Source organism: Arvicola amphibius, chromosome 9 (genome assembly GCF_903992535.2).
Source record: "Arvicola amphibius chromosome 9, mArvAmp1.2, whole genome shotgun sequence".
Classification (NCBI taxonomy): Eukaryota; Metazoa; Chordata; class Mammalia; order Rodentia; family Cricetidae; genus Arvicola; species Arvicola amphibius.
This window is the reverse complement of record NC_052055.2, coordinates 1,460,706-1,486,520: the sequence shown is the minus strand read 5'-3', so window position 1 is coordinate 1,486,520 and position 25,815 is coordinate 1,460,706. Positions and strand designations below refer to the sequence as shown.

The 25,815-nt window shown below is 43.7% G+C and overlaps 1 protein-coding gene across 1 annotated transcript in view; it reads left to right on the top strand.

Moving 5' to 3' along the window:
• Nipal2 (NIPA like domain containing 2) overlaps window positions 1-25,815 on the top strand; it is an 81,340-nt gene that overhangs the window by 53,650 nt on the left and 1,875 nt on the right. The window contains exons 5-10 of the mRNA XM_038343427.1: window positions 2,270-2,391; window positions 10,793-10,889; window positions 18,943-19,078; window positions 20,911-20,999; window positions 24,556-24,619; window positions 25,680-25,774. Of these exons, the coding sequence (XP_038199355.1) occupies window positions 2,270-2,391; window positions 10,793-10,889; window positions 18,943-19,078; window positions 20,911-20,999; window positions 24,556-24,619; window positions 25,680-25,774 (603 nt within the window). The remainder of the gene's footprint in view (window positions 1-2,269; window positions 2,392-10,792; window positions 10,890-18,942; window positions 19,079-20,910; window positions 21,000-24,555; window positions 24,620-25,679; window positions 25,775-25,815) is intronic.

Below are 25,815 nucleotides of genomic sequence, written 5' to 3'. Positions count from 1 at the left end.
GTGTGTGTGTCATCCCTGATACCCAAATCTCAGTGCTGGGCCACAGTCTCAGGGTCACTTGACTAGAAGGCCCAGGACTGCTGTGTGCAACTCTGTTCTGTTTATTAGCTTATTTCCTTCTTTCTGTTTTGTTTTAAAAATCAATGGGGGAGGTCTTCCCTAAGCATCAAAAGTTCAGCCAATTCCCTCCTGCCCGTACCACCCATTGTCAAGTTGGATTAGAGGCTCCTTACTGACAGCCCCATTCTCTCTGGGCTATCCTAACAGAAATACAATTCTAAATGAATTTTTAGGGTCAGCTCAGATGGTGCATGGTAGGCAGTTAATATCCCGAAATGCATCAGTCCCAGGTTGTCTGGGTTTCTAGCGCATGCAGTTGCCTCGCCTGGCCTCTTGGGGGCACACTTCCCAGGTCTAAAGGATGGGACGGCTTTGTGGAGATGAGAGTTCCACCCGAATGCAGAATCTGCCTGCTCTTTTGTCCAGGAAGTAACAGGGAAATTTGAATTTCTCCAGGGTGTTTCAAAGTTAGACTTACAGGATCCCAGCCTTGACTGGGGATGCAGCTGAGAGACCATCCATGCAGCCGGCTTCCTCGGGCTCCATTGCATAACTCCTAACAAGACCAAGACTCCAGATTACATCACAACACAGGAAGTTTAGTGGGTGCTGGGTCATGTAAGGTGAGGAGAGAAACTTCAGCAAAGGGACTTAAAAGTCAATAAAAATTGGACTCCACAAAAGGAAACTTGGAAGTTCTGAAACATTTTAGAGTGTGCCCAGTGGATTTATGCTACTTTGTCATATCGAGTTCAAAAAATTCATCTTTTAAAAACCCCTTCCTTCTAGAAACCTAATTTGAAATAATCCTCTTGTTTTCTAAAGAAAGAACATGACTGGCCAGTATTTCCCCCAAGTTTGTGTATGTTCTTTTATTATTTTGCTTTTACTGAAGTGTTTAATAATGTATGTTGTTTTTTCATTTTAAAAGTTCTCATTAGAGATAGCTCTAAAAACTATGCATATAATCTTGTCTTCGCAATGTATTCTAATGTATATTTATCAGTGACAGGAAACTTTGTAGGCCCTGCATAGGTTGTTGTCAAACGTCTGTAACATTAAACACTGTTCTCATGAACTGAGTTCAAAACCTAGACCATGTGGTTAGGAGGGCTAGGAAATCCGCCCCTCAAACCACCGAATTTACAGATAGACCGGGCTCTTCCAGTTGGATTCAAGGCTGTTTATAAGTTATATCCACAACAGAGATGTGTTCAATAGTGAAAGAAGGTGTGTTTTCAAGTGCAGTATCTGAAAAGGGCTACTTAGATAAAGTTCTCTCAGGCTGCTAATTATGTATAAACAGGCAGTTTTTAGTACCTTTCAGAAGGTCCCGCCCTTCCTTGACTGTCCTTCTCATGCATCTGTTGTCTCCATAGTTCTAAGCAGTGCTGAAATGATGAGCTCAGATAAGTCCAGGATGTGATCTGTCTTTATGATGCTACCCCTGGGTTCTATAACGTAGCAGATTATTAGAATTCTACAGTGCGGTCCCTCTCGCCCCAGTTACTTCTGGAAGGACTGCCATCCATGACACCGATTAAAGTGCCCATTGCCGAGTTTCAAAGTCTAGACCACCCGAGCTCCCAGGAATGAGTGAGCGAGAGCTGGTCATCGTGAAACGGACTGGCTGCCCTATCCTCCAGTCCAGGCACGTCCATCTCAATCGAGATGACCGAGGTTTAGGTAGACTGATTTGTACACAGTGTGGGAACAGTAGGATAAGCTGTCCTTACCTCTCCAGCTGTGCATGCTTTGATCTTCTCTGTGTTTGGGGAAACCCCGAGGGAGGATAGGACTCACATGGGACAACAGAGTCTGGAGTCAAGCCCTGCATTGTCTAATTGCTGGATTTTCATCTCCTTTAAAGATGTGGTACTCTTTAGGAATGGCTTGAAAATTGCATTTTAATGGGACCAGTTGGGATGGAGGGTCAAGAACTGCCTGAATTTTAACAAACAATACTCCCTCTAGGTAATGTTTGTGTCAACAAAAAGTTTTAAGGTAGCTATGGTGATAATACGCACCTGTAAAATCAGTATTTGAGAGACTGGAATAGGAGGGATTGTGAGTTCAAGCCTGTATGGTAGAATGAGTTCCAAACCAACTCAGACTACATAGCAAGACCCTGCCCCAACGGGAAAGAGGGAAAAAGAAAATCTTTAATCTTTTTTTTCAATTTGGTTTGTCTTTCCTTTTTTATTCAAAGGTATGACGCTGGCATTTGCAGGAACGTATTTGTTGGTGAACTTTGCTCCAAATATGACCCAGGCAATCTCAGCAAAGACAGTACAGTATTATTTTGTTGGCTGGCAGTTCCTGGTCTACGTGGTAAGGGTTCTGCATCTTTTACTGCTTCTGATGTATATTCTCTAGACCACCAGGGGCTACAGTCTTACGAAACCCACACAGCCCTTTCTTCTCAGCACAGTGACAAAAGTGTAAGTGCATGCTACCAGTACTGAGGGATTTGAGATGCTAAGTCACTGTTGAAGCATCTTCCAAAATGTGCTCATTGAGATCAAAGCAGCAGCAATGATAAAGTCCCAAGGGATGTGTGGAAAGGAGGAGGGACAGAGGAGAAGGGAGAAGGAGGGAAGGAAGGAGCTGGCAAATAGGCAGCTGAAGACATTGATTGAGATGTTTTATGTGATACAATGGCAGCTTTCAGTAAGTATAAAGAAGGAATTGGATGAGCAGAGATATATAACTCACTACAGAATGCAGCCGAGACTGAGAAAAAAAGAGGATTCTAGAAAGGACAAGTATTAGAAAGAAATGGAACTGTCTAAGTGAGCATTTACCTAAGAACTAGTTTGACAAAATACTTGTAAATTTGATAATAAGAATTGAAGCCTATACACTCATACATTTATTTTAGGATTAGAAGTGACCTCAAAAAGGTATCTGATCTAGTTCTCTGATGCAGAAAAAGGTTATCTTGCTTGACCAACTTAGTATTAAACGTATGCTGTTGATATTTACGGGTTTTACAGGTAAACTTTGCCCCCCAGGTGTAAATTAGACTCATATCACAGCTGTCAACGTGACAAGAGTTCTCTGTCTCACTGTCTCTGACATGACCCTGACCACTGGAACACAGATATTCACAAACATGACAAGAGTTCTCTGTCTCACTATCTCTGACGTGACCCTGACCACTGGAACACAGACGTCCACAAGCGTGACAAGAGTTCTCTGTCTCACTATCTCTGACATGACCCTGACCACTGGAACACAGGTGTTCACAAATGTTCTCCACTTTTACCCTCTTTGTTCCTTCCTCTTACTCCACAGAAAAATAATGTCTCTGCTTTTAAGTGTTCAGATACCACGCACCATTAATAAACTATACCATAGCCTTCCAAGCCACCCATTTCCTCAGCTCCCACCTACTCCTTTCTCATTACAATTAGTAGATCCCTATATATATTTTACTGAGAGGAAAGGACGGAGAGAGAGGGACAGAGAGAGAGAGAGGGAAGGAGAGAAGGAACTCTTGAACTTTGTGCAGTGTTTACGCCATGCCCGTCATCTTGAATGTCTCTCTTCCTTGACTTTCTTGGTGTATTTTACATTTCTTTCCTCCTCTGACTGCTCCCATTTTGGGTTCTTCATGAGCCCCTCTTCATCTGCCTACCACATATGTCTCCTTACACAATATATGCTACCAAGACCTTCTAAAACAATCCTGTTCTAGTTTGTTTTTCTATTACTATGATAAACACCAAGACCAAAAGCTAGTGGAGGGGGGGGATGTATGTGGTTTACAGTTTGCATTACACGATTGAGGGAAGCTAGGTAGAGCTTCAAAGCAAAAATCTAGAGGTAGGAAGTGAAGAAGAAAGCCCTGAGAAAGGAATGCTTCCCATGGCTCTCTTGACTTTTTACTCAACCCAGGGTCACCTGTTCAGGGTGGGATTGCCCACACTTGGAGGAGTCCTCCCTTGTCATTCATTCATCAGGAAGACGCCTTTGCAGACTTGCCCATGGGCCAGTCTGATGAAGGTAACTCTTCAGTTGAGTTTTCCTCCCAGGCACCTCTAGTTTGTTTCAAGTTCAGCACAGATGCCATTGTTCACACAGCATTGTGTTCTTGTAATCTAGACCTACTTCTTCCCAGGCCTCTCCTGACTCTTCACAGCCTGCATTTGCTCCCTGCTCAGTCATTACTCACCCCTTTGTGGATGTTCCATAGTTCCTCAAATGTAAATTATCAGAATCGAAACAGTGTTTTGCCCCCAAACTTTCTCATCTCTTATCTTTTCTGAGTCGGTCTGCCATGTTGGAAACCTGAGCGACATATGACTTCTTACATCTTGATTCCCCATTCTCCATCCTTACATGTTTTAAAGTCCCTTGAACTTGACCCCTCTCTGGTATCCCCACTGTATTGCATCCATCCAAGCTTCAATCATCTCAGGCCATGCCAGCAGTGTCTTAAGAAGCCTGTCCTCCTTGCTGGTCAACATCATGCTGGTAACTACGGGCATCACCCTGTCAGCCATGTAACTCAGTGCCATTTTGCCTATGGTTCCTTTGCCAGGGAAGTACCCTGCTTCCTCTAATCTATAACTCCATCATCTTTTAGCTCCCTGCAAACTCAGCCTCATGGATACAACTCTGATGCACCCTCTTCTGTGGAAAAATAACAAAGTTAGTTTCTCTATTTGCTATGCTTTTTTTACAGCCCACATTATGACATAATTCCCTATTTACCTGTCCTCTACTCCAGGAATGCACTGCCATGGGAGAATTATTGGTTAATCAGTCAATCAGCTAGCCCATTACTCAACAATGCCCTTCCTAAAGAAATGCCTGTTTGTAATATGTTGCTAGCCAGGCTCTTAATCTCTTAGACTTCATTTTTCACCCTGCCCATCACTTAGCAGCTCTTCCTTAGCCCCTACCCTTAGTTGTGGGCTTTGGGCTTCCCAACTCAAGTTAGCCTTCGTAGGGTTCTTCATACCCTGCCTTCACCCCACCCTATTCATTTTCTTACTTGTCCGTCATCATAGTCTCTTAACTGCCACGGCTTTCATCAATCAACTCTAAGCACTAGACGGAGCTTTAATCGCTGATTTACTTCTGTTCTTTATACTTGATTAAATATTTCATGGTAGTGCAGGCTTGAAATCTGACCAACACATTACAACTTTTTGCCTACAGGCAAAACAAATGCTTCATCCAGTAACAAAAAAAAGTGACATAGCCTAGGAGCAGAAAATTAATAGCCTGAGTTGGATCCTCTGGAGATTAAAGATGCATCAAGCCTTCTCTTCTGGAATAAACTACATGGTTTAATGATGACGTATCTTGTATTGTTTTTAGTACCCGAGAATACATCTAAAAAGGACAAAACTTCCTTTTTAAAATCTTTGCTTTTCTTTTTTTCCCCTCATGGTACTGAGGATTGAAACCAGACCCAGCACACCCTAGGCAAGAATACTACTGAGACGTATCCCCAGTTCATGAACTTCTTATTAAACCTTACAGATGAACAAAAATACTCCAAATTTAATTACATTTTGATATTTTTCTAAAGCTAATTGTTTTATATCATTTTTTTAATCTTTGAGAATTGAATTCTTGTATACAAAGTATTTTGACCATAGCCTCCAGTCCTCCCCCTAACTCCTCCCAGTTTCATCCCCCATTCCCACACCCTCACAGCTAAATGTCCTCAAAGCTAACTCTTAAATTCATTTATATACTCACCCATTCAACCTAGTGCAGTGTATATTGTAACCTAGGTAATAGAGAGGAAAGTATCATCCTCAGAAAGACCTTTAGTTCTGAAAAACATATTATAATAATGAAAACTATCTCAAAATAAATTCCACACAGGAAAGTGTAACTACTTTTAGATATTTATAAGATAGCATAAAATAAGTCTTTAATAAGTTACAGTTGAGTGGCACTGTTGTGTTAGGGGAATGATCAAAATCAAAGTTCAGCTTTCAGATGTGGTAGATTTGGTGCTCTTTTTCTTGGTTGTGTTCTTTTCTTTAGTTTCTACAAAGGTTATAATTAGATTAAGACTATGCTTTGAGCTGGGTGTGGCGGCACATGGCTACAATCACAGCTCTCAGGAAGATAGGTAGAAAGATCACACGTTCAGGACCATGCTGGGGTACATAGACCCTGTCTCAACAACACCCCCCAAAACACTAGCTTTTGACAAGCCGTTCATCGTTTCTGTATTACACCAAGTATAATGACAGCATCTGAACTGCTTCTCAGGATTGATCAGACTAATATATCAAATCAATAAAAAATATCTAAAAGTCTCAATCAGTTTTACATTTTCCACAAAGGAATTGTGTAGTTTTAGTCCAGGCCAGCTCATCTCCCACCCTTCACGTATGTGTTGACGTGGATGTCTGTGATGTCTCCAGCTCTCTGTTAGTGAAAGCCTCACCACAAGCCAGGAGCCTGTCCCCTGCTAGGAATCCTTGTGCAGAAAAGGGATCTGAGAAGCCTGGTGTCTGCTGCTCACCCACTGCCCCAGCATTCCCAGGCCCATCTGCCACAGAATAGTTCGCTTCCCTCACACCTGCCGAAAGTCAAGGCTGAATGGGGTCTCAAGGTCAGAGTACTTTGGAAAGACACTGCATAGCACAATCCCTCCGAGAAACCTGTGTCAGTGAACTAAAAGGTAGGAGCGGAGCTTATGTTTCCTTGGTCCCATGCGTCCTGCTTGACCAAGGAGTTATAGAGCCATTCCTTGCGCAACACACCTGTTAATGTAGTCTTTGCAGCCCACACAGGAAGGGCAGCCCTAGGCCTCAATTGCATCATGCTCTTTGGCAGGCTTGGTGGTGGCTGTTTTGCCCACCCAGACTTTCCAATAAACTACTCAAATTGAAACCTCTGTTCTGAACATAAAATCCCTCACACGATAATCTACACAGTGCTCATTTTCTCTCCTTAAATCAGCAGTGGCGGGGGCCCAAACCTATCATTTGAAGTAATTCTGTGCCCAATGCTGATTATTAAGTCTGCAGTTCTGACAAAGCTGATTCAACACCCACCATCTGGTGCTGTGAACCTGGAGGAAGAAAGCTGTGTTTTTATTAAATATTTCTCTTGTGAGATTCCTTTGTGCTGTCATCTAGATGCAAACAACACTGCGTGCCTGCAGCAGGGGGCGCTCCGTAGAGGGCTCTGACAGAGCAGGCAAGGCCTGTGCACAGCTGTGCACATTCTGCCCTCACCCCAGCAGCAGGGGGCGCTCCGTAGGGAGCTCTGACAGAGCAGGCAAGGCCTGTGCACAGCCGCACACATTCTGCACCTCACCCCTGCAGCAGCAGCCCCATTAGTGGTCACCATTGTCTCCTTTGCCTCCCAGAAAAGGAAACTGAGGCAGAGAGAGAGGTACAGTAACTTGGCCAAAGTCAATATATACACATTCAGAGAGTCAGGACTCAAGGCCAAGGTCATCCTTCTCTGGAGGACACACTCCAGCACTTCACGGAAATGCAAGATCAGGGCAACTGCCTACAGAGAACCTTGACAGACCCTATTTCTGTGAGACCCCCCCCTCAAAAAAAAAAAAAGTCTTCTGAATGGCTCAGCTTTCAAGAAAGAAAAGGGGTGGGGCTGGAAAAATGGTTCAGTGGTTTTGAGCATGTACTGCTCTTGCAAAGGACTTCTGTTCCTAGCACCCGCATCAGCTGATTAAACAATCACCAGTAATTACAGCTCAGGGACCCAGTGCCCTCTCCTGACCTCTGTAGGAACCCACACTCAAGTGTACACACAGGGGTGGGGGGGAAGAGAGAGAGAGAGAGAGAGAGAGAGAGAGAGAGAGAGAGAGAGAGACAGAGAGAGACAGAGACAGAGACAGAGACAGACAGAGAGAGACAGAGAGACAGAGAGAGACAGAGAGAGAGAGAGGCAGAGAGAGGCAGAGAGACAGAGAGACAGAGAGACAGGGAGAGAGTCAAGATGCTGGCAGGCTTCCATAGCCTCCAGGGAGGACCCTGTCTCTTCCCCTTCCTACAGGTTCTTAGCAGGACCTTCCTCAGCCTCTCCTAAACTGCCCATCTTTGTGACTGCAGCGGTTCTGCTTTCAGGGGCTCACGGGCTCGAATCACCCAGGATCATCTCCACTTTCAGGTCCATAACCTTAACCCCAGCCGCAGAGCCCCAGGGCAATATGCCATGGTGTGAACAAATGTTCTGGGCATTTAGAACATGGGCCTCTTGGATGGGGTGGCATTATTCTGCATTCTGGGGACAGTGTTCTTCAACACGCCCCACATACACAACAGGCCCCAGTTTGCTCACCCACAGAATGAAGATAATCATAGAACCCACTTCCTAAGAGGGCTGGAAGGGTTGGTGAGTTGATGTAAGGAGAGCCCTGAGAGCAGTACACACTGGGCTCCCAGGGGCAGTCGGCAATGAGGCTTCTCCATGGGGTGCAGGAGCCCATCAAACCACAGCCGCCTGCCTAATTCAGAGAGAAGTGTAGAAAAGAATGGACATTCTTCATGCTGCTTGAATATTTTATCCCTGGGAGCTGTGTGACCTCTTGACACAAGGCAGAACCCAGTGCCACCATAGTCCTTCTGTAGATAATGAGAGCTCATGTTTTATGTATCTGAAGCCACAGAGATGGAATGTGAGGAGGGGGAAAAATCTACATGATTTTCAGAACTGGCTACAACTCTCTATATCCTGCCTCACCAAAATTTAAAGTAGGCATGAAGCAGATGTTCCCTGCTCTGCTCCTGAGGGAGGGCCCTCTGTCCCCTGGTGATGAATCCAGTGCCACAGTTACATTAGGTGAGAACTGGATACTGGCACTGAGGGACGCTCAGCCAAGAAGGCCTTTCTGTTAAAGGAGGAAGGAGACAGAAACACCCAAGGCCTCAAAGGGAGGATGTAGGGCGCTCTAGGGAGGACATAGTGAGCACTAGGGAGGACATAGCAGCTGTAGGGAGGACATAGGAGCTCTGGGGAGGACATGGGGAGCTGTAGGGAGGACATAGGGGCTCTAGGGAGGACATGGGGAGCTCCAGGGAGGACATAGGAGCTCTAGGGAGGACATAGGAGCTGTAGGGAGGACATAGGAGCTCTAGGGAGGACATAGTGAGCACTAGGGAGGACATGGGGAGCTCTAGGGAGGACATAGGAGCTCTGGGGAGGACATAAGAGCTCTAGAGAAGAGGAAAAGCTCTTTGACAGCTTTTGTAGGGCATCTTAGTTAATGACCTTGCAAATATTTCCTATACAGAAAAGTGTAATAATTGGCCTCACTTACCAGGGAAAGTTGAAAGGATAATTCAATCTTCCATATTATATGGAAAGCTTCCTAATTGAGAGAGATCTAGCAGTGGCAGGATCCAGAGCCCAAACAGGAAGTACAGTATTTAGAGAAGGCTCTATATGTAAAAGTCAGTTCTGGAAATAGTGAGGTCCTTAACTCAGTGATTTCTTCAGTTTATTGGATATTAGGTCTGCTTGGCAGCAAGCTGTTTGAAATAGATCTGTGAATTCCATAAATACTCATTGAGTGACCAACTGTGCACTGGACACAGAGTGACAAACAGAACAGAAAGAAATTGGTCTGTCTGTAGTTGGGAAGACAGAGAAGCAACAGCCAGAAACACAGTCACTGTTGATAAAGAGGCAACAGTGACCTGGAGCCAGGCTGTGCAGGATGACAGGGTGGCTCTTATACATCATGTCATCAGGGAAACCTCAGAGGCGGTGACGTTTCAGCTGAGAGCTGAATGACCAGAAGGAGCCATTGCGTGAAGATCGGGGAAGGGGTCAGAGAATAGCGAAGGGGTCAGCCATGCTGTGACCCCTGTGGAAGTGCGGGTCAACCCCGAGGGCTTGAGAACCACTGCACTAGAGTGAGGGGGGAGGCAAGGGAAGGAGAAAGAGAGAGAACAGAGAACATGGGCCACCATGACTGGCACAGACTGGACCAGCTATGAGGTCTGTAGCAGAAGCTAAACTCTGTTACCCGGGAGAAAATTTGGTATTTAATATACAAGGGATGGAAAGCCATAAGAAATTCCAGCCAAAGAATGACTGGATCTAATTTCTATTTTCATTCCCAGTATCAATCTGCATGAATCCCATGCACAGCTGTTTCTTTTATTTTGTTTTTCTGAGTCTGATCTACTTATTTCTCTTAATGTAATATGATTTCTACCCATTATCCTGCTTGCCCATTATAGCTAAATAAAATGTTGTAATATACCACATTTCATTTATTAATCCACAGCTTTAAATAATTCTAGACTGCCAAATGGTAGGAGTGTTGAGAGGCAAGGGTAGAGTCAGGCAAAGTGGAAGATGGCCGCAGCCTTGCAAGGAGACTGGCAGAGGGTAAAGGGGGTGAAGCTGGAGGGGCCCTGCAGTGGTGCATGCTGCAGAAAGACCTGGCAAGACATGGGGAATCAAGACTTGAGCGGTTGCCCAGTGTAGCACAGCATGGCTGCTCAGCACACACAGGGACAAGGAACAGTTGGGCCAATGAGACCAGAATGGCACAGGGGCTGGAGCTGGAGCGCTGGACTTGGCGTGGCTGGTAGGTGGGTAGCATTCGAGCTCTTTGGGGGGGCCAAACTGAGGGTGTCGGTCCCACCCTGCATTTACGGTCACCCCAGCCGGCAAGAGAACCATAGCAAATCCAAGCAGATGTTTAGGGCATCTTGTGGGCTATATAGAGTAACTTACACTTTTTTAAAAAAATCTGTTTCATTTTTAGATTTTAGAAATCCTAGTTTTCTGCATCCTTCTGTATTTTCATAAGAAAAAAGGACTGAAGCACCTTGTGATCCTGCTCACCCTGGTGGCACTCCTCGGTAAGGACCTGCTTCGTGGTGTGAGTCTCGCCCTGGTGGCACTCCTTGCTTGGTAAAGCCCTGATTTGTGGTCTGAGTCTCTGTGCTGTGCCAAGTCAGGCCGTCAAAGGAAAATACCCGGACACGCTATTCCCTTTCTCACTGTTTCTGTTTTTCAACCTCTGACCCTCAAAAAGAAAATCCAAATTATACTTTGCTTATCATTTCTCAATTTATACATATTTAATTATTTTTAAAATATATTTAAGTTTTTCATCTGTTGGTAACCCCTGAAAAGCTGAAGATTTTTAAGAGGATCATTGAAAATATTAAAAGGAAGAAACCAGCCGGGCGGTGGTGGCACATGCCTTTAATCCCAGCACTGGGGAGGCAGAGGCAGACAGATCTCTGTGAGTTCGAGGCCAGCCTGGTCTGGTCTACAAGAGCTAGTTCCAGGACAGGCTCCAAAGCTACAGAGAAACCCTGTCTCGGAAAAAAAAAAAAAAAGGAAGAAACCAAGGGACTCAGTTTGGCACAGAACTTGTTTAACAAGTCTATCCTCTTTATATTTTTAACTATAGTTAATATGAAACATAAGCATGAATAGCATGATTTTTTAAATACTATATTTCTTTCATTCTTCATTTACTTCTTGTCCCAGTGGCTCCTGGAAAAGTTTGGAACCTAATACTTAGATAAAAACTTATTTTCTGTACTTTTTTCTCAGACCCTTTTATCTCCTATCTCTCCTGATCTTTCTCATATACTTATATGCCAACATGAAGATCACTCACAGCCCGTTTTGAGTAATTTCCTCTTAATACTTTATTTAAAACTCTTACTTTTTTGCCATAAGATGAACCAAACTTGATGGACTATACTGGCCTCACTGGGGCAGGTGTACCTCATCCCACTAATGAGGTGCTGGGCCCTCACCTCTCTACCATGCTGGGGCAGGTGTACCTCACCCCACTAATGAGATGCTGGGCCCTCACCTCTCTACCTTATCAGTTAATCCTCTTCTCTGCATCATAGGATTTGTGTTTATGACACTTTTAGAAACAAATATACCCTACACAAAACACCATCTGCAGGTGTTTTAGAGATCAAGAAAATGGGGAACTCTGAATTATTTTCAGAAGTAAATAAGAAAAGAGAAAACGTACACCTTATAGAAAAAGAATGAAAATAAAAGAGACATTGAAATAGGAGCATAACAGAATTAAGATCAGGTTGTGAACATAAATGTAGATGAAACCAGTTTTTCAAAAGGAAGATTTTCAAATTGGACTTCAGAGAAACTCTCAGAGTAATTTTCAAAATGGTTCTGAATTGGATTCAGTCCGTGCGCCTGGGAACAGCTCTGTGCGAATTACTGAAATAGCCACACACATACCTGCTATTTTCTAGAATGAGTCCTTCCCCAGCCCCTCCTTCTCAGGTCTCTACATCTGCCATGATTAGCACTCAGAACTAGAGCAAGAATCTCCTTCGGAACCAGCTCCCTGTCTGATCAGCCTCGCTAGATGTGAAATGAGCGTATAAACATACATACCTTGTCTAGAACTGTGTGACTTATGACTGAAGTAGAAGAAAGCAGGTGTCGTGTTTTGCTAAGTTAGAAATCAGGCAGAGAACATTAAATGTGACGAGCAGAAGCATTCTGATAAGAGTCTAGTCTGGCTGGGCACAGTGACGCCACCTTTAGCACTTGGGAGGCAAGAGGATTTGAAGCAAGCTTGGTGTGCATCATGAGTTCAAAAACAGCTGAGACTACATAGTGAGACCCTGTGTAGAAGAAAAAGAAGAGGAGGAAGAGGGGTGGGGAGGAGAAAGAAGAAGAGGAAGAAGAGTCTAGTCCAGAGATGCATCATGTTGAACGTGCAATGGAAAAAAATCTCAGAAAGGCACACTTGCAGAATGGTAAGAGGCATAGGAGACTTCTCTCTGCTCATGGAAGACAAAGAGACAGACAAATGCTTTGAAGTAGAAGATTTGAATACTTAGTGTTGAGCTGGACCATCTACTGTTGGATGCTATCTCCTGAAAACAGAGTGGCCCTCCTTTTTGTGTGCTATGCTAGTTACAAATGCAGACTTTATAATGGGCTACCCAAAGGTCCTTGATACGTTCCAGAAAGCTGAAACTGGACAAATCACATTCACAGTAAAATAAAAACAGAAAAAAATTACAAAACTAGATACTTATAAAATCCTGGAGGCATTACCAGTGTTCCAACTGCAATCGCATGAACTGCGAACCCAGGTTTAATTGCAGCACATAGATTCAAGATCATGGTGGAAATACTTAATATCAAAACCTACAGATTGTTGATTAAATACCATGGTCAAAGGAAATTATTGCTAGTCACTAGTGGCTTCTACGAGAAAAAGGAGTTACAAAAGCCATGGGGAAATTTGGAAAACGTGTAGTGTTGTATGAAATGGAAATGCAGCACATTGTGTGCTTCCCTGCACATGTTAGAAGCACACGTGAACAGCTGCAGAGATGGCTCAGTGGTTAGGAACGTCAGCTGCTCTTTCAGAGGACCTGGGCTTGAGTCCCAGCACCCACATGGTGGCTTACAACCGTCTGTAACTCCATTTTCAGGGGAGCGGATGCTGTCTTCTGGCTTTTGCAGGCATCAGACATGCATGCAGACAAAATACCCATACTCATAAAATTAAAATAAAAATAAACAAGTAAAGCACACGTGAGGCAAATTGGAGGCAGGTGAGAGGGGGCAGACATGTGTGGGCAGTTTTGCTGATCTAATATGTTGATCGTGTGGCAGATCAAAATGTCTGCAATCCTAGTACTTTAGATATGCGTGCAATCCAGAGTTCAAGTCCAGATTCAACTACATACTTGAGCTTGAGGTCAAATATGAGCTTCACAAGACCCTATCTCAAAAAATATATTTAAGAAAAAAAGTAGGAAAGAAAAGGAGAGAGGGAGGGGGAAGAGAAGAGAAGGGAAACAAAGGGGCATCCAATGAGTAGCTGTCGTGCCTGTATCTTGCGACATCATTTCTTTACACATACACACACACACACACACACACACTCACACACACTTTTAATGTTTTTTCCTCACTGAAAATAGATTTTTTTAACACACTATATCCTGACTGCAGTCTCCCCCCCCCCTCTGTGCCTCCCAGTTCCTCCTCACCTCCCTTTCCATCTGAATCTTCTCCCTTTCTGTCTCTCATTAGAAAACAAACAGGCTTCTAAGGGATAATAGTACAATAAGATTAATAAAGTAAAATATAATAAACGAATACAAAAACTAACGCATCAGAGTTGAACAAAACAAGCAGAAGGAAAGGAGCCCGGTAGAAGGCACAAGAAAGAGAGACTCACTCACTTGTTCCAGAATCCCATAGGACACTAAACTGGAAGGCTTATATGCAGAAGACCTGGTGCCGACCTGTGTAGACCCTGTGGGTGCTGCCTCAGTCTCTGTGAGTTCTAATGTGCTGTGATCATGTCTATTGACAGGGCCTTGTTTTCTTGGTGCCCTCCATCCCCCTGACTCTCACTCTCTTCCTGCCTCCTCTTATACAGGGTTCTCTGAGCCCTGAGGGGAGGGATTAGAAGGAGACATCCATTTAGGGCTTAGTGTTCCTAGGTCTCTTTTTCTCGGCATAATCTCTGGCTGTGAGTCTCTGTGTTTGTTCTGTCTGCTATAGGAAGAAGCTTCTCTGATGATGGCTGAGCAAGGCACTGATCTATAAGTAGAGTAGAAGTCATTAGGAGTCATTTTGTTGCTACTTTTATTTTAGACCAGTAGAATCTGGTTTTACCCTTGTGACCCCAAACTATCTATCCTCAGGCTCAGTCACCCAAGCAGTGTTGGGTATGGATTCCATCTTATGGAGTGGGTCTCAAGTCAAATCAGATATTGGTTGGTTACTCACACTGTTGTTGATTGGTTGGTTACCATCACCCTAGCGTACCTTGCCGGCAGGACACTATTACACTAGATCAGAGGGTCTGTGGCTAGCTTGGTGTTTACATTTCTTTTGGTAATGTGCAAAGTCCCTGTGCCAACGATTCTAGCACGTAGGGGTAACAGCTCTGTACAGGCGCTAACTCAGCTTCTCCATGTTCAACGAGTTGTGTAGGTGTTGTCTTCAGCAATGGGGAGCTGTCACTTGTGGAGAGAAACCTGTAGCCTTGGTAACAGCGTGGGTTGTTCAGGGATTCCTGTGGGACCCCTTTGGCCAACAACTCAACTAGGTGTAACCCAATCCCAAGACTGGAAGCTTCATTTGATGACAAGAGATGGGCAATTGGGGCTCTGTCTCCCCCATTATTTGATGATTTCATTTAGGTCATCTTCACATGTATATATTTTAGGAAGCTTCTACTGTGTATTAGGTTTCCATCCTACCCCTCAAATGTCCCTAATTTTAGATACTTTAATAATTATAAATTGACAATGTATAGCCATATAAATATATGGGGTAAAGGAGCATTATGGTTTATGAACACTATTGTAACGATCACACCCATAGTTAATATATCCATCACCACAAACATTGACCATTTGTGTATGTGTGTGTTGACAGCATTTAAATTGAATTTTCCTAGAAATTTTTGAATGCAAATGAAATCTCAGGATATATCTAATGAGGTCTTTTAGTTGTTTTGGCATGGTTTAGGTTTTGAGTTCTGTTGTTCAACGTGTGATTTTTGTTAATGACAATCTGTGACCTCCTTCCTTAAAAAAAAAAAATCAGAAGCCTCTGTGCACCATCCTCCCAAGGGTCAGAATGCTGGAGGATCCAGAAATCTCACCCTATTTTTAGCACACTCCAGTTGTCAAAGCACAAACAACTGAAATATTGAAGACTTCGATTAGGAGACGTTAATCTAGTATCTAGTCACCCAGGAATCCTTAGAAAGGGATAAAGAAGTAAGTGTTAAACTAAGAGAGACAGACATCAAATCAGGGATGAGCAGGGAGCTGGAGAATGTGTTGTAGCAATGACAGGAGTATGTGTTTACGGCTGACAATTAAGAAAATAGAAGTAGAAAGGCAACAATAAAACGTGTGTCACGAAGACTGACACCGTGTGACAGTGTGACTCCATCCTCCGAGGCTGTCTGTGAGCCTCACACAACAGCTGTCAACGGTGATTCCCTCCAGGTGATTGTCCCCAGAAATAGGCAGAGTGATGGACAGATTTGTGTTCAGGAAAATTCACTGCAGCCTCATTTTAATGAAAGAGAAATAAAGGATACAGTCTAAATATCCAAAAATAGGAAATTGTCAAAATAAATTATACACCTCATACAAAGGCATTCTTGACAGCTGATAAAAGTCTTTAGAATACTTCATGTCATGGAAAATACTTAATGGTGGTGGGAAATGGTTCCTACGTAGAGCAAACTGTCTGAGTCTCAGGCTGTGATCCATTCTTCCTTGGGGAAAGGAAAATAATAGTGTGCCCAAATGTTAGAAATGTCTTGCGTATGAGTCCTGAGATGACGGTTGAGGGCTACAGAGATATTTTAGCAGTTAAGAGCATGGCTGCCCTTCCAGAGGACCCAGGTTCAATTCTCAGCACCCACAAGACAGCTCACACCTGTCTGTAACTCCTGTTCCGGGGATTCTGACAAATATGCAAGCAAAAGACCAATGAACATAAAATAAAAAAGCAAATTATAAAAAAGATGACAATTGATTTTGGGGTTTTTTTTAAAAAAAAAAAAAAAAAAAAAAAGACAGACTTTCCCTGTGTATCCTTGGCTGTCCTGGAACTCACTCTGTAGACCAGGCTGGCTTCGAACTCACGAAAATCTGCCTACCTGTGCCTCCAAAGTGCTGGGATTGAAGGCGTGGCATTTGATTTTTATTTTTCTTTAAAGATTTTCTGCATTTTTCTAATTTTTAAATGAACATGTATGCTTTTATAGATATTTTAATTTAATATCATACTCCCAGTATTACAGATCACAACTGATGGTATCATTATGATGTTTCCAGTCATCTTTCCTGGCACGCATAGGTCTCTAATGTACAATACATTGATACTCTGTCACAATTTTTAATTTCAAAGTGTCAGAATTTGGAATTTCAACCTATTCTTACCAATCCCCTACCGCTTGCCCTCCCAAAATAGCGAAAACATGTAATTTGTAGTGCTTGGTACCAGCCTAGAAATAACATAAAGAGTTACAAAGGTAACAGTTATTCATACTTCCAAAATATAATCAATTATAGAAGTTGGTAGTTTCTTTAGCAGCTTTCTAAAGAATTCTAGTTTGTTTGTTTTGCTGTTGTTGTTATTTTGGTTTGGGTTGGGTTTTTTTTTTTCTTTTGCCTGCTTGAGTTTAACTTGAATTATGCAGTAGTTAAGCTAGCTGGCCTCTAAGGTTCTCTGTAACCCTGAGGTTCTAAGGTGATTGGAACAATGTAACCGCCCCTTGTGAGACCTGGCTGGCCAGACAACGTGACTGTAGCCACTTTGTGCTCCAGTTCCTGGAGGAAGTTGGGGCCCCTGAAGAGTGGCCAGCAGACTTAACCACCAAGGGACAAACAAATAAGTGTGCAGAGCTTAAAATCCGTAGATTGCCTAAGATCTGACTGCTGTCTTCATCCATCGTACCTGGCAGAGCAGGTCAAAAGACTCTTCTAGGTGGAGATGGAGTTGCATCCAGGGTATAAGACCTCCTGGCTCAGATTGGGGATTCATTTTAGAATCTGTCTTCTAATCTCTGATAATTATGACTTTTAATTGAATGAAAATGCTTAGCTTGGAAGTGTGCCCTAGTACTCTTCAAATTATAGCGGGTCTTCAGATTTTGGAAAATGAAATTATGAAGGATCGTTACCTCCTTTAAACATATGCTTTATATGTCTTATATGATCTTTTTAAAAGCTAAAAAGGAAAACATTCTGATACAGCGTGAACATGTAGATCAAAAGTAATACAGTATTACTTCTCTTTCATATTGCCTTTGGCTTGTAATTACTTGATTTCATGTAAAAAAAATTGTGAATTTTCTTTTTTACATGTGATGTACCTGTGCATGTGTGCCTTGCTCCTCTGGACATGTGTGACAGCCTGAGGGTGACTTTGAAAAAAATCTTTTTCGGTTGCTTTTCCAGCTTTTTAGGACAGAGTCTCATTAAACTTGAAACCTGCTGTTTCATCCAGGCTGGCTGGCCAGAAAGCTCCCAGGCTCCACTGTCTCTACATCTACCCCAACCCCAGCAGTGTGGTTACAGATGCACACAGCCACAATACTGACATTTGTTCTGGGGAGTCCAACTCAGGTCCTGTATTTACACTTTACCCGCTGAGCCATCTCCTCAGCCCCTGCTGGAGAATTTTCTATGGGTTTCAGCTAAAGTATGAAATTGTTCAAAGGATCTGAGACAGATAAAAGGCTCTGGATTCTATAGAAACATGAGAAGAAAATACACACACTGTGTTGGCAATCCATTCTGTAGCCTGTTTTCCTTAATTGGTCTCTGGGACCTATGAAAAGTCTGTTCCCTCCAGATTCTCTTCCATGCAGAGAATCAGAAGATGCTACTTATGTAAACATCATGTTTATGGGTTAGTCTGAGAAATGAGCACTTGGTTCTGGTCCTGGATCTCCTTATTGTTCTTGTCAGAACGTTCAGGGCCTCCACTAACAAACTCTCAGTAAACTCAGGCTGCTCAGTGAGTGGCTTTTTGCTTCTTATTTTCTCACCTCTTCAGCTTTGATCTCTCCACACAGTTTGACATTTTCCCTTGACGGCTGCACTGGCACCCTGGCCTGCTGCTTCCCTTCACGGCTTTCGCCTTTCACATCCGTTAGTACTTCCTGTCATCTCCATGGCCATCTCCCATCGGGGCTGGAAAGTGAGCACCTTGCTGCAGAAGTAGAAGGCCCCATCCCATGGCGGACACAGCAGTGTGCACCGAAGAGTCCTGCATGTGTCCACCCCGCCACACACCCTTCCAAACATCATCCTGAAAGCATCGTTGGCACGTTCGCCACTCCAGCAAGGAAACTTAAGACGTGTACCTGTCTCAAATACGTGTTTTATTTGTGCTTTTGTCTTCCAGCCTCATTGACTGTGATTTCAGTGAAAGCTGTCTCAGGCATGATCACTCTTTCTGTGACGGGGAAAATGCAGCTGACGCACGCCATCTTCTATATCATGCTTGTCATCATGATAGCCTCTTGTGTTTTCCAAGTCAAGTAAGTCAGCGCCTACAAACTCAACAACCTCTCCGCGTTCCTGCGCTTCTCCGTGCACTGGCTCAGCTGATAATTAAAATGAAATACAGCGGTCTCCCAGGAGACGGGACCTCCAGCTTATCCACAGCCGGCCTCCGGCCTAGCATGCCTCGCTTTCTTCTTCCTCCAATGATTACTTTGTACTAAGAACTGCCTCCGCGGCTTGCACATTCTAAAGTGAGGCCGCGATCCAGCTGAGTGCGCCTGATGCTTCCCTGATGCTCTTCTGCTTGTAATTAATACCGATCGTACACAGGTTGTCATTAGCAATAAATCAAAGGGGCAGGTCCACATCCAGGGTTTCATTCTAAATATAGGAAATACATGAACCCTTCACCTCCGTCTCTTAGCTCACGCTCATTAATTGCCCAGAGATGGACAAAACCAGACGTTTGGCCCGGAGGAAAACCCTTTCCTCAGAACTTTGCATCTTTGGCCAGAATTTCCTCCATACCCATGGGATTTAGGAATGATTGTTTCGTGTTTCTCTTGGGTCCCAATACTGGTGACATGGAACAGTTTTAATTCCTGTCCCCCACTTCCATCTGCTTTAATCACCCTCCCCACTTTTCATGTTGTGATTATACTTCTGCCTGCCGGGCTCTTTTGAGTTAGCCGGAGAGTTCACCTCAAAACACTGTGCAGAAGCATCTCCCAGTGCCCAGAAGGAAACCAGATCTCAAACTGCTGATGAGAGGAGGGGCTTGCTCTGCAGATGGCAGCAGTCTGTCCTGTGGGTTGTAAGTAGGTCCTGGGCCAGTGTCAGGAGAGAGGCAGGAGACGTCCACTTCCTAAGACTGGTGTGTTTATTATATGTTAATATTGCTATTCTGCCACTTCTGTCTTTTGAGTTAACTGGTACTGCTACAGAGCCTTTGGGGGCTTAGTGACCAGTGTCATTACTTGGTACCTCCCCTCAGGAATTTAGAGGCAAGCACAGCTGAGGGAAGGCTGCCTCCAGTCAATCTAATTTCATTCTCTCACAAGGTAAAAATGTAGTCTTCCACCTTGATGCCCATTAGGATTACCCTAGGAGGTTTGTTTGTACGAGTATATTCACATTTGCATGCACACACACACACACACACACACACACACACACACACACTAGCTTTATCCACGAGCCTCTTTTTTCTTTCCATTTATTCTTGACATCTGTTGTCCCTTGCTGGAGAACGAGCAAATCACTCTCCCGACCTAACAGCCGTGCTTCTGGGAACCTCTCAGGTGATGCCCATGCAAGGCACGGCTTCGTGGCCACCTGAGCAGCACGGCCAGTGTGGGAACTTGCGTTCCTGGTGGCGGCGGCTGGAGCAGAAGCTCAGCTCCCACATATGTTCTGCAGCTGGAGCACCAAACGTTGCTTTTGAAACATTAAACATTCCTTTGCTTCTCCGTCTGCTTTCTTGGCACGTGGCATGTCAGTGGATAGCTATATGTTCCCCACATATGATATTTAGCAGATTCTAAGGTCTATCCTAATGAATCAACCCCAGTGTGATACTGGTCCAGCAGCTTGAATCGCTTCCAACTCAAACTTCTGTGGCCTCGGAATATGATTAATTGCTTTTCATTGTTACTGTTGTTGGTTTAAACAGACCATAAAACCTGACATCTGATCTCATACATCAGATGCATCTAAGCTACGGCCGCTGATTGGAAGTGCCCTTCCTCTGCACTTCCTTTCCCTTTGTAGTTGGAGCTACAGAACATACATTTCTTGAAGTTATTGTTAGCGTATTGCTGAGCGCTGCTGGACTGGAGTTCCAGCGATTGCCATCTTCTTTCTACAGGTTCCTGAACCAAGCCACGAAACTCTACACGACGACCACCGTGGTCCCAGTCAACCACGTTTTCTTCACAACCAGTGCCATCATCGCAGGTGAGTCCTGGCTTCCCACGGCAGGTGAAACCACCCCGCCACAAGCACAAGATTCTCTCAGACTCCAAGGAGGAACGAGGCAGCTTTGGGAGCCCATGTCCTCAGCCTCCAGCCAGAATCTAATTTCCTCCCTGGTCCTCTCCTCTGTGAGAATGCTCCCCAGGGCACTCTGCTTCCTGAGGCAGCTCAGTCCTCGTTAACTCGAGAGTTCTAATAACTAGAAAATGTTCCCCTACACCGGAGCTCAGATTAGTTTCCTTATGAATTCAAGGCTCTTGCCTTTGCTGTACTTCTCAGTCTTCTGCTCGCAGCGCCTGCAAATCAAAGTGATGGAAAAAATACTCTTGAGTTTTCCCTGCAGGCCAAACACCCCAGTTCCTTGAGCTCATCATCCTTGTGTCCTCAGCACCTTAATGAGAGAACGGAGCTCCTGACCTAATTCACCATTGCACGGAAGGGCTGACAAACTTCCACACTGCTATTTCCTCTCTTACAGCTCTTGTATCTTAATGAATACTTTTATATTGCAGAAATGATAATGTTAAAAAGTACAAACTTAAAACTTGATCCAAACCAAAATACAATAGATTCCAGTAAATCCATCTATAAACGCAATAGTGATGGGCCCTGGCTCAAATCAATAAGCTCAAGCTCATTGATGTATTTGCCATTTTCTCATCAGGTTGCTATATAGTCCACAGTGCCCTGGAACTTGCTTTGTAGCATAGGCTGGCCTCTAACTCATGGTCCTTCCGCCTCTGCATCCTGAGTGCTGGCATCACAGATGTGTGCCACCAGGCCCAGCCCACTTGGTAGGTTCTTGAAGTTATTCATACAGCCTTCTGTTTCCCAAGAAAATCGAACCTCAAAGAAATATAATAGAAAAGATTATATCTTTTTTAGTGTCTAGTGCTTTCTGCTGAAAGTGAGAAATGAATGAGTGTTGATATACCCTAGAATTATCAGAAAATTAAAATAAAGCAAAAAGAAGTGTAGGCATGACATACGCCCTAGTAATCAATATACAGAAGATGTAAAAAAACAATGTAGTTCCCTGAGCAAAAGGTTTTTCAGTCACTAGAGCTGAATTTAGTGCTCAGGACATTGGGCAACTGATGGATAAGGAGTGCTGGAACGTTCTGGAAATGATAACAGTTCATATGTTGTGTGTGGAATGACAGTAAAAGCTTTCAGTGGCCACTCCCCGAAACAACAGAGGGACAGCGGAAAGATAAAACAACGTTAGGATATTAACTCCTGCACTGTTGGTGAGTGGAAATATGAAGTTATATGGCCATTATTGAAAACAGGATGCAGTTATTCAAAAAAAAATTTAATTATTTTACAATCCAGCAATTCTACTCTTGTGTATGTCCCCCAAAAATGAACCCAAATTTGTGGCACTTACCATAATAGCCAAAAGAGGAAAGCAATCCCAGTACCCACTGACAGAAGACTAGACAGAAACGTGTGAGGAGCGTCTACATTAGAGCACTGTCCCCCTTACACAGGAAGGAGTCCTGCCACCTGCTCCAATGTTGACGGAACGCGAGGACGTGAGTAAGAGAATCAAGTCAACGTCAGAAAGCAAATAAAATCGTGAGCTCACGTACTCGAGTCTAATTCACAGAAATGGGAAGAGACATGGTGGTTACCTGAGAAGGGCAGAGGAAATGTTTGACCAGAATACGGTTTCAGGTTTTCAGAATGAAGCTGTTGTCAGACTTGCGTGTGCAGCAATGTCAATACATTTAACACCACCGAACTTCATACATAAAAGCCGTTAAGATGGTAAATGTTACGATTTTAATATAGTTTTAAAATTTAAAAAAAAAAAAGTCTCTGCTGTCTAAAACAGAAATTCCATTTCCGGAAACCCATTCTGATGACACAAAAATCTCAAAACACCGGGAGGGTGTGCACAAACAAGCTCTGTACTAAAGAGCGGGCGTGCAGATATCGCTTACCCACCCTTTGGGATATGAGCATTAGGGTGCACTGACTAAATTAACAAAACCCTTACAACGATTGAAGAGCAGTACATCACAGAACAGGAAGTGCTCATCCATGTGGAAATATTACGCAGGAGTGGATGCAGCTTGTTCTTCAGGTGAAGAGGAGAAACTGAGACTGAGCAAGCTTCTCCTAAGGGCAGGGTTCACTCTGCTCACCATGGTGTCTCCAGCACCTACAGCGGTACCTTCCAAAAGACAGTAAATATTCTCTGCCCAACCAGCAAAACTAACACCCACACACAACTAGTTTCAGAAGATCCATGATTGAAAGATTTCCTATTCAATAAAAGCTCTACAGGGGCTGGAGAGATGGCTCAGTGGTTAAGAGCATTACCTGCTCTTCCAAAGATCCTGAGTTCAATTCCCAGCAACCACATGGTGGCTCACAACCATCTTTAATGAGGTCTGGTGCCCTCTTCTGGCCTGCAGACATACACACAGACAGAATATTGTATGCATAATAAATAAATAAATAAATATTTTTAAAAAGCTCTACAAAGTCTTTGGGGCCTTAAATGAAGAAATCATTGAAACTAGCTGGGAGAGGAGAGACGTTCATTAAAGCAGACTGTACATGCTTTTTCTCCCAATGGCCTACAGGGGGAACCAGAGGAAGGATATGGTAGGAAGCTCCATGGAGAAAAAATGGAGCTAGGGCAACACCCAGTTGCCAGATATCCCTCTAGTGCCCATATGGGCATCTGGCCAGACTTACAGAATGTAGGATGTAGCCAAAGGGGTCCATGGTTGCAGCCTGATGCCAGTGGCCTCAGGATCCACCTGGATTCTCAGGGTAGGTTCACTGACTCCTGATGAAAACCATAGGGTGGAAATATAAGATATTGCTCTTTACAGTGTTGGGAAAACATCTCAGTACAGGGCTTTCCACACATGCATGAGTTCAATCCCCAGAGAAAACCCACATTAAAGGGAAGAAAGAAAGAAAGAAAGAAAGAAAGAAAGAAAGAAAGAAAGAAAGAAAGAAAGGAGGAGGGAGGGAGAGAGGGAAGGAGGGAGGGGGATGGAGGGAGGGAAAGGAAGAAAAGAAAAGGAAAGAAGGAAGGAAAGAAGAAAAGAAAGAAAGGAAAGGAAGGGAAGGGAAGGAAGGAAGGAAGGAAGGAAGGAAGGAAGGAAGGAAGGAAGGAAGGAAGGGACAAAGTTGTATCTGTGACCCCAGAGCCTCAACTAACTAGCCAGCCAAGCCACACTGATAAACTCCAAGTCGGTGAGAGACCCTGCCTCTAAAACCATGATGTCATATGTTTCATGAGAAATGACACAGGCTGTGCTCAGGCTTCTGGCATGTGCACATATATGACTAAGCATGCATATGCAAGTACATGCATATATAGGCAAAAATGAAATTTCTGCTTAAAATATAAGACTATCACACAGAGTCTTTGAAATTAAAATACTGAATGTGCATTTTAAGGGAAACCACTTATAAAAAATATGTATTTATACATTTTTTTAAAAAAAAATAATGTGCTTCTATCGTAAATGCTCCACCCTGAAATTAACTCTGTCCTGTTCTTACACAGGCATCGTGTTTTACAAGGAATTCCTTGGTGCTGCTTTTCTTACTGTGTTCATATATCTTTTTGGGTGAGTAAGAGTCTCAGAGGTCAGGCATGTGAAGTTCTATTAATTTTGTATAGGATTTTTGGCATCGTACCTGAAGTATAGAAAATTGGAACATACTATGAGAAACATATTTTTCAACTTAACACTCTATGCGGGGCTTTGTGTCCTCCCTTGGCTTTGTGGCTTGTGTCCTCCTTTGAGAGTCCTGAAACCTTGGGGATTTTCTGTTCCAACCAAAATCATGATAAATTCACGGGTGTCTGTGGTTACTCCATTGCCTCTTTGTTCTCGTCAGCCCCACCTCTCCCTCAGAGCCCTTAGGTTGGATGACCCAAGCAAATGGCCAAGGCTGGTAGATTCTAGCCTGAGATTTAGCAGCTTCGGGTTGGTGGCTCCCCTTTCTATCATAAAGCACCCAGTTGGGCCCCTTCTAGAGACTCGGTGGATGTCACTGCTAACATCCCTGGCAGACAGAGAGCCAAGCCTCGATGATGTGTTGCCAATAATAGCTGCTTCCCTCAGCTCCAAGCACTCCCCATCAATGCTCAGCTGCCTCTTGATCTGCTACTCAGCATGACCATTGTTATGCAAACTTGAGCCTAGTCTATTTTCAACATAGGAAACCATCTATCTTGAAAATTCAATTTCATAAGACATTTGGGCGCGGCCAAACTTCTGGGGTCTGGAAACTATGACTGCTCTTATGGCCAAGGACAATGAGATTTCTTAGAAAATTAAAGAATAACTTGTTTTTTACTCATGTTGCATGCCAGTAATGGGTCTGGGCATGCATGGATAGAAAACGAGACCTAGTGTCTACCCAAAGGGTTTAGAGCCCGAATTAGCCTCCAGATGGTGAAAACCTGGGGCAGAGATTTATTGGAAACTGCCCAAGTCTTGGTTCTGGGTATAACTATTACTGGCTGTGAGAATCAAGACAAGTTCAAGGCAGTTTACCCTAAGAAATGGGATATACAAAACCGATGGAATTTATGTCATCATGTACAAGTTAGAGAACGGCTATTTACTACCACGGGCTGTTTCCGTCTTCCTGCGTTCTTTATTAGCATGTTTCTTACAGGTGCTTTCTGTCGTTCCTGGGCGTATTTTTGGTGACAAGAAATAGAGAAAATGAACATCTACAACAGTCTTTTATTGATTTTGGGAATATTCCTGGTAAGAATGAAAGATATGTATATATTTTCTCTATAATAGAG